The sequence below is a fragment of the Saimiri boliviensis genome, chromosome 11 (genome assembly GCF_048565385.1).
Source record: "Saimiri boliviensis isolate mSaiBol1 chromosome 11, mSaiBol1.pri, whole genome shotgun sequence".
Classification (NCBI taxonomy): Eukaryota; Metazoa; Chordata; class Mammalia; order Primates; family Cebidae; genus Saimiri; species Saimiri boliviensis.
In genome coordinates this window covers 20,305,740-20,318,639 of record NC_133459.1, presented here as the reverse complement: position 1 = coordinate 20,318,639, position 12,900 = coordinate 20,305,740, and the positions used below count along the sequence as shown (strand labels likewise).

The following is a 12,900-nucleotide window of genomic DNA, read 5'->3' as shown; positions in this document are numbered from 1 at the left end:
CCAGGCTGGTTTCAAACTCCTGACCTCAGGTGATCCACCCACCTAGGCCTCCCAAAGTGCTAGGATTACTGCGTCCAGCCAGCATTCTTTCTTTGGAAACTCAGCAGTTTGCTGGGCTCTGGGCTCGTGTGCTGCCCTGTGTGTAACTGTGTGTGTGTACCTGTGTGTGTGTCTTCTCCCCCCTGCAGCAAGGGCTCTCCCTGGGGTTGCCTAACTTGTCTCTATTTTTCCAGCCCTGAACTTGCCACAAGGCAGGTACCTAATACATGTTTAACAAATGACCCTGATAGCTCATGACATGGTTAGGCTTTGTGTCCCCACCCAAATCTTATATCTTGAATTGTAATTCCCATAATCCCCACATGTCAAGGGAGAGACCAGGTGTAGGTAATTGAATCATGGGGGCAGTTTCCCCAATACTGTTCTCATGGTGTGAGTTCTCACCAGATCGGAAGGTTTTATGAGGGGCTCTTCCCCCTTTGCTCAGCACTTCTCCTTCCTGCTGCCTTGTGAAGAAGGTGCCTTGCTTCTCCTTTGCCTTCTGCCATGATTGTAAGTTTCCTGAGGCTTCTCCAGCCATGCTGAACTATGAGTCAATTAAATCTCTTTCCTTTATAAATTACATAGTCTCGGGCAGTTCTTGATAGGAGTATGAAAACAGATGAATACAGCCCAGTTCTCTTTAAATAATGAGCCACTTCAGGGCAGGAACCATGTCTCCTTCCCCCTCTGAGTCCTGCCCTCCTCTAAAACAAGGAATAAGTGTTTGTTGAATGAATGAATAACCAAAGCCCCCCTCCCTATCTCCAGCCCATCAATGGAAGCAGAACACACACTGTCCTTCCCACTCTACCATGAGCCTCCTGAGGGGCTGGCAGGGGCTGGGCTCTGTTTATCTGCACTTTTTTTTTTTTTTTTGAGACAGAGTTTTGCTCTTGTTGTCCTGGCTAGAGTACGATGGTGAGATCTCGGCACACTGCAACCTCCACCACCCGGTTCAAGCAATTCTCCTGCCTCAGCCTCCCAAGTAGCTGGGATTACAGGGGCGTGCTGCCACATCCAGCTAATTTTTATATTTTTAGTATAGACGGGGGGGTTTCTCCATACTGGTCAGGCTGGTCTCGAACTCCTGACCTCAAACGATTCACCGACTTCAGCCTCCCAAAGTGCTGGGATTACATGTGTGAGCCACCGTGCCTGGCAAATAGCTTTGGGTTTTTTTTTCTTTTCTTTTCTTTTCTTTTCTTTTTTTTTTTTTTTTTGAGACGGAGTCTTGCTCTATGGCCAGGCTAGAGTGCAATGGCACCATCTCAGCTCACTGCAACCTCCACCTCCCAGGTTCAAGTGATTCTCCTGCTTCAGCCTCCCAAGTAGCTGGAATTACAGGCACCCACCACTACGCCTGGCTAATTTTTGTATTTTTAGTAGAGATGGGATTTCACCATATTGGCCAGGATAGTCTCAATCTTGTGACCTCATGATCTGCCTGCTTCAGCCTCCCAAAGTGTTGGGATTACAGGTATGAGCCACCACACCCGGCCCTATCTGCAGATTTTTACCACATTTATATGCCTGCATTGAAAAGCTTATATGTGATTATATACTAAGGTGACCAACTTGTCCCAGTTTTAGCATTAAATTATCTGCATTTAGTGCAGAACCTGATAGGAACTCCTGAAGTTGCAGGCAAGCCAGGATGGTTAGGTCACCTCACGGTGGCTCCCTTCTCTCCTAGCCTCATTTCTTCCACATCTTCATCTGAAACGGTTGAGCCTGGTCCTGTCTCTGCTGTGAGATCTAAGATTTTACAAGCAGGCCAGAGGGAAAGAGGTGAGTCAACAAAGGAAGAAAGATTCACCTTGGAATTTTCTGAGAGATCTTTATTCTTTATTCAGGATGTGGGATCAGCACTGCCAGCTGGGCCTTGGTTCTAGTGGCTTGCCATGGTCTGGAAAAGTTGTAGGGGGAGGGGTGGGACAGAATAGTTTATTTAGAAGCAAAGATTCTGGAGCTAGATGAAATTGGGTTCAATTTCCAGCCCTGCTGTGTGATCCTGGGAGAGTAAGTGACCTCTCTGAGCCTCAGTTTCCTCCTCTATATAGTAGGAGTAATGATATCACTTACCTCATGGCAGAGGGGTTCTTGATTAAACTGTTAACTAAAGTTCTCCCTACAGTGCCTGGCACAAATTAAGATGGTATGTGCATATATATATTATTATTATTATTTTGGTGGGGAGTGTTTTTTGAGACAGACTCTCTCTCTGTTGCTCAGGCTGGAGTGCAGTGGTGTGATTGCGACTCACTGCAGCCTCCGCCCTCCAGCTTCAAGCGATTCTCCTGCCTCAGCCTCCTGAGTAGCTGGGACTACAGGCATACGCCACCATGCCTGGCTAATTTTTTGGTATTTTTAGTAGAGACGGGGTTTCACCACGTTGGCCAGGCTAGTCTCTAACTCCTGACTTCAAGTGATCTGCCCACCTTGGCCTCCCAAAGTGTTGGGATTACAGGCGTAAGCCCCTACGTCCATCCTGTTTTTTTCTTTTCTTTTTATTTTTTAGAAATTTTTTGTAATGGAAGGCTTCATGAGTTTGCATGTTATCCTTCCTCAGGGCCATGCTAATCTCTATTGTTCCAATTTTAGTATATGTGCTGCCAAGCGAGCACTACTGGTTTGTTTTTTTTTTTTAAGAGATGGGGTCTTGCTATGTTGCCCAGGCTGGAGTAGAATGGCTATTCACAGGTGCGATCCTACTATTAATCAGCATGGGAGTTTTGACCTGCTCCATCTCTGACCTGGATAGTTCACCTCTCCTTAGGCCACCTGGTGGTCCCCACTCCCAGGAGGTCAGCACATTGATGCCAAATTTAGTGCACAACCCAGTGGGTATAGCGCATTACAGCCCAGAACTCTTGGGCTCAAGCGATCCTCCTGCCTCAGCTTCCTGAGTAGCTGCGATTACAGGTGGGCATCACCTGTAGCATCACTGACCAATTTTTTTTTTTTTTTTTTTTGAGATGGAGTCTTGCCCTGTCACCCAGGCTGGAGTGCAGTGGCACAGTCTTGGCTCACTGCAACCTCCACCTCCCAGGTTCAAGCAATTATCTGCCTCATTCTCCAAGTAGCTGGGATTACAGGCGCCTGCAACCACACCCAGCTAATTTTTGTATTTTTAGTAGAGATGGGGTTTCACCATCTTAGCCAGGCTGGTCTTGAACTCCTGACCTCATGATCCACCCTCTTTGGCCTCCCAAAGTACTGTGATTGCAGGTGTGAGCCACAGCACCTGGCTCTTACTCTTTTTTCTTTTGGTTTAGCTATTACTGTTACCACGAGCATTATTAGTCCTCTCTGATCGCCCATCTCCAGATGAGGTCTGAGGCCTGAACTCCCGGCTCTCGGCTCTTATCAGACTTCATCATTATCATTCATGTAATCGCCTGTCCCCCACCAGGCAGCCTCTTGTCTGGCATGTCTCTCTATCCTCCCTGACAAGAGGGGACAAGACCAGAGGAGATACTTTATAAATATTTGTTGAAATAAGGAGGTTCCGCTGGAGTTCCTAGCTCCACCCAGAAGCCATCACACTAGCAGAAAACATCCCCGAGCCCCTCAGGAATGCACCCAAGGGCCCTTCCCCACTGAGCTGCTAGGATCCTTTCAGGCCCCGCCTGGATCCAGTGTTTTTCTCCTGTCACCCCTAAGGAGAGCCACCACCCTGGAGTCCTCCTGGCTGCCCAGTCCTCCTCACCTCCTCAATCCAGTCGTTGAAGGCCGAGACTCGAGTGAACACCGTGGGCTTCCGGAGGGTGTTGCAGCCAAAGGCAGAAACAAAGCTGGTCACACCGTGGACCTGCCAGGCGCCATCCTCCGTGGGGCAGTTGAGGGGTCCCCCAGAGTCACCCTGGAACCGTCAGAGAGGGGTGGGGGACTGAGCCATGTCTGAGGTTTATGGAACTGATTTTGAACTTTAGGGACTTTGAGAAACTCCAACATTACTTGACCCCTCTGAGCCTGAGCTTGCTCATTTGTTTTTATTATTTATTTATTTATTTATTTATTTATTTTTGAGACGGAGTTTCGCTCTTGTTACCCAGGCTGGAGTGCAATGGCATAATCTCGGCTCACCGCAACCTCCGCCTCCTGGGCTCAGGCAATTCTCCTGCCTCCATTGCACTCCAGCCTGGGCAATAAGAGTGAAACTCCATCTCAAATTAAAAATAAAATAGGCCGGGCGCGGTGGCTCAAGCCTGTAATCCCAGCACTTTGGGAGGCCGAGGCGGGTGGATCACGAGGTCGAGAGATCGAGACCATCCCGGTCAACATGGTGAAACCCCGTCTCTACTAAAAATACAAAACATTAGCTGGGCATGGTGGCGCGTGCCTGTAATCCCAGCTACTCAGGAGGCTGAGGCAGGAGAATTGCCTGAACCCGGGAGGCGGAGGTTGCAGTGAGCCGAGATCGCGCCATTGCACTCCAGCCTGGGTAACAAGAGCAAAACTCTGTCTCAAAAAAAAAAAAAAAAAAAAAAAAATTAGGCATTATGGTGTGTACTTGTACTCCCGGCTACTCAGAAGGCTGACGCAGGAGGATTGCTTGAGCCCAGGAGGGCAAGGGTATGATGAACTGTGATGGCACCACTGCACTCCAGCCTGGGCAACAGAGCAAGATCCCATCTCAAAAAAAAAAAAAAAAAAAAAAAGATTTCTTGCTCTGTCACCCAGGTTGGAGTGCAGTGACAAAATCACAGCTCACTGTAAGGTTGAACTCCCAGGCTCAAAAAATCCTCCCACCTCAGCCTCTCCAGTAGCTGGGACTACAAGAGAGTGTCACCATGCCTAATTTTAAAAAATTATTTTTGCAGATGGGCATCTCACGATGTTACCCAGGCTAATTGCAAACTCCTGGCCTCAAGCAATCCTCCCCCCTGAGCCTCCCAAAGCACTGGGATTATAGGCATGAGCCATTGTGCCCAGCACAACGATAGTATTCTTAATGTTCATTGTAACTTCAGAACCACAGAGTTGACTCGGCATTAAAGGTCATGGTACCAGTGTCTCCTGCTGTGCTGATGGGGAAGCCTGAGGACCAGGGAGGGACAGTGACTTGTCCAAAGTCATGTCAGTGTGTGAGCTGAGACTGCAACCCAGGGGTCCTGACTCCCACCCTGGCCTGAGCTCTGTGTCTGGACTACGTTGACTTCCTCCACATCCTGCCTGGCCTGGAGGCTGAATGGGGGAAGCGGGCGAGATCCTTCTCCACCTTCCAGGCAGACGGTCGCATTCCAACGTCCTGTACACCACCTCGGGCAGGTAAGAGATGACTCACGTTGCAGCCGGAGCGGATGTCCCCTCCAGCACACACCATGGTCTTCTTCACGGTGGAACCCCACCAGTTCCACTTGGAGCAGTGCTCGTAGTCCACCACGGGTAGCAGGGCCTGCTGCAGCTTGTCTGGGAGTGGCCCATTGGCTGCAGGGATAGAAGGCACTGAGTCAGGGGTCTGGGGGCGCAGGGCCAGGAGCCCCGGAGGAAAGCGGCATTCAAGGCACACAGCTCTTCCGCCCTGATGAGGACTCTCCCACTCGCTACATGATCCCACATGCTCTGTGCGCCATGACATCCCCAGCACCTGGCACACAGGAGGCACCAAAACATGTGCCATTGAGCACATTCGTGTTTCGGAGGCTAGTGGCAGAAGGCTGTGGCTGGAGAGAAACGGGAGGAAAGTACAAGGACCAGTCCTGGCGTTACCTTCAACCTGCAGCCCCCGCGCCCTGTCTTCCTGCTACTGGCCCTGTGGCCAGCTAGAGGAGTCAGCACGTACTATAGAGACGGCCCCAGCCGCTGATGTAGCAGGGTGTCTCGTTGGGAAGGATGTCACCAGCAGGAGGGAGGCAGGCAAGCTGGACGGCGTCTCCCAGCTGGGCACTTCTTGAGAGCTTGATGAGGGCGATGTCATTGCTGGGGAGGAGGGAAGAGTCACGGGGGCTGGTCCTGCAGCCGGCCCAAGTCCTACCTCCCAGCTGTTGCTTCAGGCTGCTCCACCTCGGAGATGACCCAGCTTCTTTACCTTCCAAATCCACTCTTTCATTATTATTATTATTGAGACAGAGTTTTACTCTGTTGCCCAGGCTGGAGTGCAGTGCCGTGATCACAGCTCACTGCAGCCTCCTGGGCTCAAGGGATTTTTTTTTTTTTTTTTTTTTTTTTTTTTTGGGATGGAGTCTTCTCTCTGTTGCCCAGGCTGGAGTGCAGTGGTGTGATCTCAGCTCACTACAACCTCCGCCTCCTGTGTTCAAGTGATTCTCCTGCCTCAGCCTCCCGAGTAGCTGGGACTACAGGTGCATGTCACTATGCCTGGCTAATTTTTTTTATTGTTTATTTTCAGTAGAGACGGATTTCACCATGTTGGCCAGGCTGGTCTAGAACTCCTGGCCTCAGGTGATCTGCCCTCACCTCGGCCTCCCAAAGTTCTGGGATTACAAGTGTGAGCCACTGCGTCTGGCCAAGGCTGAGCAATTTTAAGAAGCCCTTCTAGCCCCTTGGCTCACTCTGATCCTTCGCCTTCAGAATTGTCCTTTCCGTTGACCCTCGCAGTTTAGCTGTCTCAGAATCCCCTGGAGGGCTTGTTAAAACACAGACTGCTGGCCGGGCGCGGTGGCTCAAGCCTGTAATCCCAGCACTTTGGGAGGCCGAGGCGGGTGGATCACAAGGTCGAGAGATCGAGACCAACCTGGTCAACATGGTGAAACCCCGTCTCTACTAAAAATACAAAAAAAAAAATTAGCTGGGCATGGTGGCGCGTGCCTATAATCCCAGCTACTCAGGAGGCTGAGGCAGGAGAATTGCCTGAACCCAGGAGGCGGAGGTTGCGGTGAGCCGAGATCGCGCCATTGCATTCCAGCCTGGGTAACAAGAGCGAAACTCCGTCTCAAAAAAAAAAAAAAAAAACACAGACTGCTGCATCCCACCCCGTTTCTGTTGCAGTGGATCTCAGCTAAGGCCCAATAATTCACAATTTTTTTGTTGTTGTTGAGATGGAGTCTTGCTCTGTCACCCAGGCTGGAGTGCAATGGTGCGATCTTGGCTCACTGCAACCTCCACCTCCTGGGTTCAAGTGATTCTCCTGCCTCAGCCTCCCAAGTAGCTAGGATTATAGGCGTGTACCATCACACTCGGCTAATTTTTGTATTTTTAGTAGAGATGGGATTTCACCATGTTGGCCAGGGTGGTCGGGAACTCCTGGCCTCAGGTGATCCACCTGCCTCGGCCTCCCAAAGTGCTGGGATTACTGTGCCCAGTCAATAATTCACATTTCTACAGGTTCGCAGGTAATGCTGATACTGCCGGCCCGGGGCCACACTCTGAGAACCACTGCCCTGTCTTCACCTGCCTGTGTGTCACTCCAGCCCTTTCGTCTGGGTCTCCCTTTTCTCTCTAATCACCCCAGAAGCCCGTGGAGAGGGGCTGGGGTTTTCATCACGTGGCACCTCACTCCTCCACTGCATTGGCATTGGCTCTGCACCCTTCCTTGACCCTCTTGTCAGAAAAATCTGACCCACTCAGACTTAAGAAATTTTCATACACTTGAAGGGCATAAGATTGTCTCCTTGGCCTTCACAACCACCCAGGAAGCCCAATTTCATGGTCACCTTTTGACAAATGGCAAAACAGAGGCCAGTGACCTGCTTATGCCATACAAAGCGTTAATGCCAGAGCCTGACTCTCAGCCCAGGGCTCCTCCTTTTGCCCGTAGTGCTGGGAGCCCGGGATGCACCGGCTGAGCCATCTGTTGGCTGGAGAAGCCCTTGGATTTGGGGGAAGGGTGCCAGAGGAACCTTAGGCTCTGAAGCCACTAGCCAAGTGGCCCTGGGGGAGTTACCGCCCCTCCCTGAGCTCTGCCACTCTTCTGTCAGGAGACAGGTTTGGTGTTGATGGCTCTTAAAGTCTCTGCTGGCTTCAACCCTCAGTGTGTGTGGCCTGGGCACAGGCTGCTGGGCTCAGCGCCCCCGTCCCTACATCCCTACTCAGAGTTGGAGCCTAGAGGAGCCTCTGGATTCCAGACTGGAGCTTTCACTCACCCACAGGCCACGCAGTTGGAGTTCCAGAGGGGATGCACAAAGATGTCCTCAGAGTTGATGGGGATCACCTGCTCAGGGCCCTCCTTCTCAGCCCGGTCATACTCACCCAGCACCACCTGGTAGGTCCGGGAGCTCCTGCAGGCGGAGGTGAGGTCAGTCTGGGCCTGACGGGCTCACCTCCCTCCTTCCCCATCGTCACCCACTCTCCACGGCTGCCCGGGCTTCAGGCAAGACAGGGTAGAGAACTCACGAGATGCAGTGGCCTGCAGTCATAACCCAGTCGGGGGCGATGAGGCTGCCGCCGCAGGTATGATAGAAGCTTCCGTCTTTCTCATACTGCAGGGAAACCTGGTGGCCCAGGAGGAAAGGGCCTGAGTGGCCTGGGCTCCACCCTGAGAGCTGGCACCAATGGCTGTATAGGTTGTGCACTGTACAACTCTAGAGGGCGCCATTTGCACAGAAAACAAGAGCACCCTCTGAAATGTGCAGTGCACAACCTGGGCAACTGCCTGTGGTGGCCCTATCACTTTTCCACGGAGGTCACATTCTGATTCTCCAAAGCCTCCCCTCACCAGGATTATGACCTTGCTGGGGAACCCAACATTCTCTACCTTCTTTCTCTTGAGAGCCCTCGAAGGCCCTCTATCACACACCCCTCGCCCCATGACTTCTTTTTTTTTTTTTTTAAATAGAGATGGGATGTCACAGTGTTGGCCAGGCTGGTTTCGAACTCCTGACCTCAGGTGATCCACCCATCTCAGCCTCCCAAAGTGCTGGGATTACAGGCGTGAGCCACTGCACCCAGCTGACTTTTTTTTTTTTTTTTTTTTTTTTGAGAAGGAGTTTCGAGGCCGGGCGCGGTGGCTCAAGCCTGTAATCCCAGCACTTTGGGAGGCCGAGGCGGGTGGATCATGAGGTCGAGAGATCGAGACCATCCTGGTCAACATAGTGAAACCCCGTCTCTACTAAAAATACAAAAAACTAGCTGGGCGTGGTGCCATGTGCCTGTAATCCCAGCTACTCAGGAGGCTGAGGCAGGAGAATTGCCTGAGCCCAGGAGGCGGAGGTTGCGGTGAGCCGAGATGGCGCCATTGCACTCCAGCCTGGGTAACAAGAGCGAAACTCCGTCTCAAAAAAAAAAAAAGAGAAGGAGTTTCCCTCTTGTTGCCCAGGCTGGAGTGCAATGGCGCGATCTCGGCTCACCACAACCTCTGCCTCCCGGGTTCAAGCAATTCTCCTGCCTCAGCATCTTGAGTAGCTGGGATAACAGGCATTCGCCGCCACACCCGGCTATTACGTATTTTTAGTAGAGGCAGGGTTTCTCCATTTTGGTCAGGCTGGTCTCGAACTCCTGATCTCAGGTGATCTGCCCACCTCAGCCACCCATATTGCTGGGATTACAGGCATGAGCCACTGTGCCCGGACAATTCATTTCTGTATTGTTTGTGACTGCTTTCATGCTACCATGGCACAATCAAGTCATTACGATCCAAACCATCAAATGACCTAAAATATTTACTCTCTGGCCCTTTACAGAGCAAGCTTGCTGACCCTCTCCAACAGAACTTCCCGTGAGGATGGGAATGTTCTGTATCTTTGCTGTCCAATATGGTAGCCACTAATCACATGTGACTATTGAACATTTGAAATGTGGCAAGCAGACCAAGCATGGTGGCTCATGCCTATAATCCCAGCACTTTGGGAGGTCAAGATGGGAAGATCACTGGAGTTCAGAAGTTTGAGACCAGCCTGGGCAACAGAGCAAGATCCCATCTCTACAAAATATACAAAATATAAATATATATAAATTAGCTGGGCGTGGTGGCACATGTCTGTAGCCCCAGCTACTCAGGAGGCTGAGGTGGGAGAATTGCTTGGACCTGGGAGGTCAAGGCTACAGTGAGCTGAGATGGCGCCACTGCACTCTAGCCTGGGTGACAGGTCAAGACCCTGTCTCAAAAAAAAAAGAAATATGGAATTTTCTGAACTGAATTATTTACATTATTTAATTTAAATTTCAGCTGGGTGAGGTGGCTCATGCCTATAATTCCAGCACTTTGAGAGGTGGAGAAGGGTGGATCACCTGAGGTCAGGAGTTCCAGACCAGCCTGGCCAACATGGTGAAACCCTGTCTCTACTAAAAATACAAAATTAGCTGGGCATGGTGGTGTGCACCTGTAATCCCAGCTACTTGGAAGGCTGACATTGGAGAATTGCTTGATCCCAGGAGGTGGAGGTCGCAGTGAGCCGAGATCAGACCATGTACTCCAGCCTGGGCAACAAAGGCGAAATTCTGTCTCAAAAATAATAATAATAATGCTCACTTCAGCAGCACATGTATTAAAATTGGAACGATACAGAGAAGATTAGCATGGCCCCTGAGCAAGGATGACACGCAAATTTGTGAATCGTTCCATATTTAATTTAAAATATTAAAAATAATAATAATTACAATAATAATTTAAAGTTAATTAAATTTAAATAGCCACAGCACATCAAGTCTAGCCTTCTGAGCTTCCCTCCACTGGCCTTACGAAGCCCCTGACTCCCTTATTGCTTTCAGACTTCATAGCCCTGCTGTATCATCCTAGGAATGTAGAAGTGAGTCCCTCAAAATCTTACTTCTTCAACACAGTGTCTGAAATTCCACCACCAGTGTGCCAACTCCTTGAGTTAAGCATTACCTTTAACCCCGATTCCACTTTTTTGTTTTGTTTTGTTTTGTTTTGAGACAGAGTCTCACACTGTCGCCAGGCACCAGGCTGGAGTGCAGTGGCGAAATCTCAGCTCACTGCAATCTCCGCCTCCTGGATTCAAGCAATTCTCCTGCCTCAGCCTCCCGAGTAGCTGGGACTACAGGCGTGCACTACCACGCCCAGCTAATTTTTGTATTCTTTTAAAGACAGGGTTTCACCATGTTGTCCAGGATGGTCTCGATCTCCTGACCTCGTGATCCACCCGCCTCGGCCTCCCAATGTGCTGGGATCACAGGCATGAGCCGCCGCACCCCGATTCTACTTTTAAGTTGCAAATCGCCCAGTGAGGGTTACAGACGGAATGGGCAAAACCTCCATGTAGATGGTCCAGGGGCTTCCTGGTCTTTGGAAGCTGAAGTGAATATTACAAAGGGATCAATGGTGTCAAGGCTGCATGCCGAACCATTAGAGATTAGGGTCCAGAGCCCATGGTGGGAATTAGTGCAGCTGGTGTCGCTCTTACCTGCCAGGGCCAGCTGTAGGGGACCGCGTCCTCACCATTGACAACACGGCTGGAAGGGTGAGAGGAAGGCCGGCCACAGCCTGAGGCTAGAGGGGAGAGGAGAGCTGTCAATCAGCTGGAGGGGCCCCAGAAGCAAAGAGGAGACCAGGGTCCCCGTCCAAGCTGTGCCTTCAACTGGCTGTGTGACCCCATGTAAGCCCCTGTCTCTTCTGGACCTCAGTAACCACATATGAACAGTGAACATTCAAACTAGAGTAGGAGTTTCCAGAATCCCAGGAGTCCAGGGATAGAGATTAAAATGTGGCCTCCTTCCCTTGGAGGATTGAAGAGATTGATACACTTTTTTTTTTTTTTTTTTTTTGAGGCGGAGTTTCGCTCTTGTTACCCAGGCTGGAGTGCAATGGCGCCATCTCGGCTCACCGCAACCTCCGCCTCCTGGATTCAAGCAATTCTCCTGCCTCAGCCTCCTGAGTAGCTGGGATTACAGGCACGCGCCGCCATGCCCAGCTAATTTTTAGTATTTTTAGTAGAGACGGGGTTTCACCATGTTGACCAGGATGGTCTCGATCTCTTGACCTCATGATCCACCCGCCTCGGCCTCCCAAAGTGCTAGGATTACAGGCTTGAGCCACCGCGCCCGGCCTGAGATTGATACACTTTGAACAATGCCTGGTCCTCAATGGAGTCCTCAAAAAGTGGTAACTATCGTCATACAGAGTGGAGGCTTTAAAGGACTTCCTGGGTTCGGAGTGCAGCTCTAGGCTGTGTGTGGTGGCTCACACCTGTAATCCTTGTGCTTTGGGAGGCCAAGCATAGAGGATCGCTTGAGCCCAGGAATTTGAGACCAGCCTGGGCAACATAGCAAGACCTCATCTCTACATTAAGTGCAGCTCTGCCTTATGTTCTATGATAAGCTACTTTACTTCTCTGAGGGTCAGTAAAATGGGATAATGATAGCACTGATCTCATGAGGCTGTTGTGAGAATGACGAAAAAATATAGGAGACACCCCGAACATTCTGCCTGGCACATAGTAAGCACTCACATAGTAAGCACTCAACCAGTGTTATCTATTACCAATATTGTCAGTCAAGGGAGGCTGCTTGGAAGAGGTGGCCCTGAGCTGGAATGCAATATGGCAGAGAGATCAGGAAAAGGCTAGACCATAGTATCTGGGGCCAGGTAGGGGAGTGTGAGAGGAGAGTCGGAGTGGTAAGCAGAACAGTGGAAATTCCAACCCAAGATGTCCAACCGCAGAGCCCAAACTCTTAACAATTTGACTTTGTTTACTGCCCCCATCAAGGGCTTCCACCACAGTCCTTTGGAGTCTTTCTCCACCCATGGCTTCCCCTCCCCTCTCCTGCTCCATCATGAGCTGAAAGCCCCCACAATCATGCCCCCAGGTACAAGCGGAGACCCCCTCCTGTGGCACCAGGCGTTGGTGTCACGGGACTCAGAGCAGGTGGTAGATTTCAAGGATTCCTAGTCCAGCGAGCCCAGGGAGCCCAGGGAGCACACACACAGGCTGGGGTCTTACCAACAGCCACAAGGAGGAGGGAATGGAGCAGCCAGAGCATCGTACGTTTCTCCATGATGGG

General features: G+C 50.8%; 1 protein-coding gene and 2 non-coding genes across 3 annotated transcripts; 1 reads left to right on the top strand and 2 right to left on the bottom strand.

The window, feature by feature from the left end:
* Window positions 1-1,859: 1,859 nt before the first annotated feature.
* Window positions 1,860-12,900, bottom strand: CELA3B (chymotrypsin like elastase 3B). Its single transcript, XM_003934902.3, has 8 exons — window positions 12,840-12,900; window positions 11,304-11,389; window positions 8,335-8,432; window positions 8,085-8,219; window positions 5,828-5,964; window positions 5,330-5,472; window positions 3,752-3,904; window positions 1,860-1,948 (listed from the first exon to the last, which is right to left on the bottom strand). The coding sequence occupies exons 1-8, from the start codon at window positions 12,892-12,894 to the stop codon at window positions 1,931-1,933; spliced, it is 825 nt and encodes a 274-aa protein (XP_003934951.2). The 5' UTR covers window positions 12,895-12,900; the 3' UTR covers window positions 1,860-1,930.
* Window positions 2,559-2,666, bottom strand: LOC120366186 (U6 spliceosomal RNA). Its single transcript, XR_005580928.1, has one exon. It is a non-coding gene; the product is annotated as a U6 spliceosomal RNA (small nuclear RNA).
* LOC120366131 (U6 spliceosomal RNA) lies at window positions 10,401-10,507 on the top strand. Its single transcript, XR_005580881.1, has one exon. It is a non-coding gene; the product is annotated as a U6 spliceosomal RNA (small nuclear RNA).